Genomic DNA, 4,218 nt, shown 5'->3' with positions numbered 1-4,218 from the left:
AACACGGCTTCGTTTTTTAATCCTGACTTGGGGGGGGGGGGGGACACGACAACAACACTCCGGCCAGATTCACAAGACCCGGGAATTCACTTGAGTGGGAACGTGTGAATTCGATCCCAGAGATGTGGGGCGGACTTCCTCTAAAAGTAAAAGGAAGCGGACCGGTAAAAGGACCACCAATCGACCCTCGCGTCCCCAACCCCCCGGGAGAGATGGGAGGGCAGTTTGGAAGATGCACAATTGAAAAGCTTTGCACCATACGCTACCCCCCCCCGCCCCTCCCCACCCCGGGATGAGACCCTGCGCCTTTAAGACTGGCGCGTTCGGCCAGAAATATAGCGAGCTTCGCAGGTGTGTGGGGGTGGGTGGGGGGTGGGGTGGGGGGAGAGATGGAGAAGAAGTGGGGAGGCCCCCGTGATTGACAACTCCCACAAAACTTTCTTTTCTCTGGTGATGAGAACCGCTGGGCTGGTTGCCATGCGAACGGATTTCTTTCCCCCCCTTAAATTTTTTTTTTAAAACCCACCAACGCCTCCTTCTCCTCCTCCACATCTCCCCCCGCCCCCGCCCCCATCTTCATCCGCAGGCAGCCAAATTGGGGCGAATGGGGAGGGGGGAGCGATGCAAGAAGGGACATTCAGAAGGAAGGCAGCGTGAGGGCGACGTGGGGGAGCAGCGAACTCCGGCGTGCTTGGCTGAAGAAGCCCCCCTCCCCTCAATAGTCCCTCTGTTGCCTTTCCAGAGTTGGGAGAGAAAGCGGCCTTGGCTTCATTGAGGCTTGGCTTATTCCGGGCTGGGGGGGGGGGCGGGAGAGAGAGAGAGAGGAGGGAGGCGAGCAGCCTTTTTCCCACGCGCTTTTTGGGCAACCTGGCAGATCGGAGAAAATTCTCTCTCTTTTTTTTAAAGGACGTTGGGAAGGCAGGCCGAGGCTTTTGGGGTCGCTGTTCCTGTCCCCTTCCTTACACACGCAGAGCTCTCCCGCAACCTTCTTAACGCCACCTCCCTTATGCACCTAACTCTGCCACACACACCCCACCCAAAATCCGCCTTAACTCTTTGCTGAGCTGGAAAAAGAAGAAGGCGCGCTCGAAGCCAAGCCGGGCGAGTTTGCGACCAACTTGGGCGCGAGCGCCTTCTTCTCTCCCATTCCGTGACCCCACCCTGCACCCCTTTCCAGAGCGCTGCCCTCCCCCTCCCCTCAGCCCCAGGGGGAGCAAAAGTTGCATTCTCGCCCTTGGAACGGATTTCCCCGACTTCTTCGTCCGTGGATGGGCCGTTTTCGCACCTGTGGGAAACTCTAGCGAAAATTATAAAACCCCGGTTAAAGTTCTTGGTTCGAATAAAGGGGTCGTTTGCTTTCCTCCCCCAACCCAGAAAAAGTTTGGGAGTTGGGAAAGGGTCTGGAAAGCCGCGTTTGGCTTCCCGCTTTCCCTTTAGGGGTGTCTCGGGCGGCGGGGGAGTTGGTATCCTTTATAAAACTGGGAGAGAAGGCACAAACCGTTCCTGAGGATATTTGAGGTGTACAGATGAAAACTTTTATTTTTTCCCTGCACTCCCGAAAATGGTCGGAACCGAAATTCAGAGAAAAATGAGCCAATCAAACTTGGAAAACGTTTGTAGGAAGTAGGACAGTCCCTGCCACCCCTCTCTGTTCTCTCTTCTCCCCCCTCCCACCCACCCAAAAAAGCCATTCACACAAACAAGTGTTGTTGTTTTTAAATTCGAACTTGGAATAACGTGAAGCCCGACCGCCCGAGGCGACTTGTATAACTCGGGATAGATGGTCCACGGACACGCAGGACTCCGTCTGCAAACTGTGGGCAGACAGTTTCCCCCCACCCCACTCTACCAACCGCACCAGGGGCCCTCTGCTGCCCCCTCTCTTCCGCTGCGTTTTGGGGGAAGGGGAAAGAGAGCGCCGGAGGCAGCCGGCGCCTTTCCACAAAGTTGCAGGTTTGGCCTCGGGGTGGGGGGAGCTTCGTCCTGCGTCAAAAGGGGGGGGTGCGCTTTGATTGGTCGCTACCTCCTCATTTATAGGCCGTCAATCAAACGGCAGGGCGAGAAGGCCGTTGCTGGGCTGTGGGGGAGGGGGCGACTGGCTAGCTGGCTGGGCTGAGTTTGGGCACCGTCGGAAAAGCCAGTGAGAGTCGCCGCAGCCGGACGGCCTGCCTGCCCGCCCGTCTCTTTGGGTGCCGAGAAGCAGAGACCGGGAGCGGATCTCCACCAGATTGTTCTCCTTTTTTTCCTTTCTCTCGTGGACTCGGGCTTTCTTCCCCGACCGCCACGCTGGCGCATCTCCTGCCCGCCCCGGCGATGTACAGCCTGCTGGAGAACGAACTGAAGCCGCCCCAGGGCAACCCCGGCGGGGGCGCCGCTGGCAACGGGGGTCCCGGGAACGCCGGCAAAGGAGGAGCAGGAGGCGGCGGCGGGACCAACGCGGCTGTCCCAGACCAGGACCGGGTCAAACGTCCCATGAACGCCTTCATGGTGTGGTCGCGGGGGCAGCGCCGCAAGATGGCCCAAGAGAACCCCAAAATGCACAACTCGGAGATCTCCAAGCGCCTGGGCGCCGACTGGAAGCTGCTGAGCGACGCCGAAAAACGGCCCTTCATCGACGAGGCCAAACGCTTGCGCGCCGTCCACATGAAGGAATATCCGGATTACAAGTACCGACCCCGTCGGAAGACCAAGACGCTGCTGAAGAAGGACAAGTACGCGTTGCCGGGCAACTTGTTGGCCCCGAGCGGGGGTCCCGGCGGAGGCGGAGGCGGCGGGGCAGGCGGCGGGGTGAGTAGCCCGGTGGGCGTCGGGCAGCGCCTGGACTCGTACGCGCACGTCAATGGCTGGCCCAACGGTGCCTACGCGGCGGCTTCGCTGATGCCCGAGCAGTTGGGCTACGGGCAGCATCCGGCCATGGGCAACGCGCAGCTCCAGTCGCTCCACCGTTACGACGTCAGCGGCCTCCAGTACAGCCCCATCATGTCGGGCGGTCAGCCTTACATGACGGCGGCCGCTTCCACTTACAGCATGGCCGCGGCCGCCGCCGCTTACGGCCAGCAGCCGTCGAGCCACGCCATGAGCCTGGGGACTATGGCCTCGGTGGTCAAAGCCGAGCCCAGCTCGCCGCCGCCGGCCATCGCTTCGCACTCCCAGAGGGCCTGCCTGGGGGACCTCCGCGATATGATCAGCATGTACCTGCCGCCCGGCGGAGACGCCGCCGACCCGTCGAGCCTGCAGAGCGGACGCCTCCACGGCGTCCACCAGCACTATCACAACGCCGCCGGGGCGGCCGTCAACGGCACCGTCCCACTGACTCATATCTGAAAGAGACCCCCGAGCTGGGCCGGCGAAGCGCCAGCCGCCTGTCTTTTGCCCCGCCCGGCCACCCCGTCGAAGCTCCGGAACGCGGCTCTTGCCAGGTCCCTGCGATGGAAGCCGCCTTCTACGTCCGCCGTTGTTGCCACCTTCCGAGGCGACCCTCTCCCGACCCCTTTTGCTTTCCCTCACTCCCCTCAAGACGCCTGCGGAGAGCCACGTCGGGCGAAGGAACTCCCCCCCCCCCTCCTCTTGGTTTGTTTTTAACGAACGCGTAAAAAACACGAACTTCTTGTCTGGCGATCTCAGAGCACAATTGACTGTTTTAAAAAAGAAACTTTTTACAAAAGGCGCTGTGAAATTTCTGTTTCTCTCTCCCCCCCACCTTCTCCCCCTCCTCTCTTCCCCTCCCCTCCTCGTCCCCCTTCTTTTTCCAGCACTCCACGGGAGGTTTTTTCCTCGGGGTGGGGAGGGCAGGGGAGAAAGGATGGTTTGGAGGAGAGAGAGCGCGATTACGCAGCAAAGGCTTCCTCTTGTTAATGGGACCCTGGTTTCCAATTAATCTTGAAAAAGGAAAAAACAAAAAAGCGAGACTTCTATAAAGTGGGGAGGTGGGTTAACCTTCCTCGTGAAATGTTTACATGTTTTTATTTCCTCGTTCCTTCCCCGTGTTTCCCCCTCCCACCTCTCCAAATAATCCCGTCTGGATTCTTAATTTTTTTTAAAAAAAATATCTATAATAAAAAAAGTAATCTTGTCCTTCTTCGTTTTCCTAACCCGGGGCATGCCCGGGCCAAGCAGGCCTTTCTTTCGGTTGGTTTTTAAGGAAAAGCTCGCTATTTCGAGCGAGGGGGTCTGTGTGTGGGGAGGCAAGGGGGGGGGGGTGTCTCTCGCTGCTGGAAG

The 4,218-nt window shown here is 59.1% G+C and overlaps 1 protein-coding gene across 1 annotated transcript; it reads left to right on the top strand.

The window, feature by feature from the left end:
- The first annotated feature begins 2,118 nt into the window (after positions 1-2,118).
- SOX3 (SRY-box transcription factor 3) lies at positions 2,119-4,009 on the top strand. Its single transcript, XM_081963840.1, has one exon. It carries the CDS (start codon positions 2,314-2,316, stop codon positions 3,322-3,324), a length of 1,011 nt encoding a protein of 336 aa, XP_081819966.1. The 5' UTR covers positions 2,119-2,313; the 3' UTR covers positions 3,325-4,009.
- The last annotated feature ends 209 nt before the right edge of the window (positions 4,010-4,218 follow it).

The sequence above is a fragment of the Natrix helvetica genome (genome assembly GCF_964273705.1).
Source record: "Natrix helvetica genome assembly, chromosome: 11".
Classification (NCBI taxonomy): domain Eukaryota; kingdom Metazoa; phylum Chordata; class Lepidosauria; order Squamata; family Natricidae; genus Natrix; species Natrix helvetica.
Note: the sequence above shows the minus strand (reverse complement) of the source record. Positions and strands in the feature narration are given on the sequence as shown.

Excerpts from the sequence above, each read along its gene's own strand:
- SOX3 (XM_081963840.1), top strand. The coding sequence starts at position 2,314 with ATGTACAGCCTGCTGGAGAACGAACTGAAGCCGCCCCAGGGCAACCCC.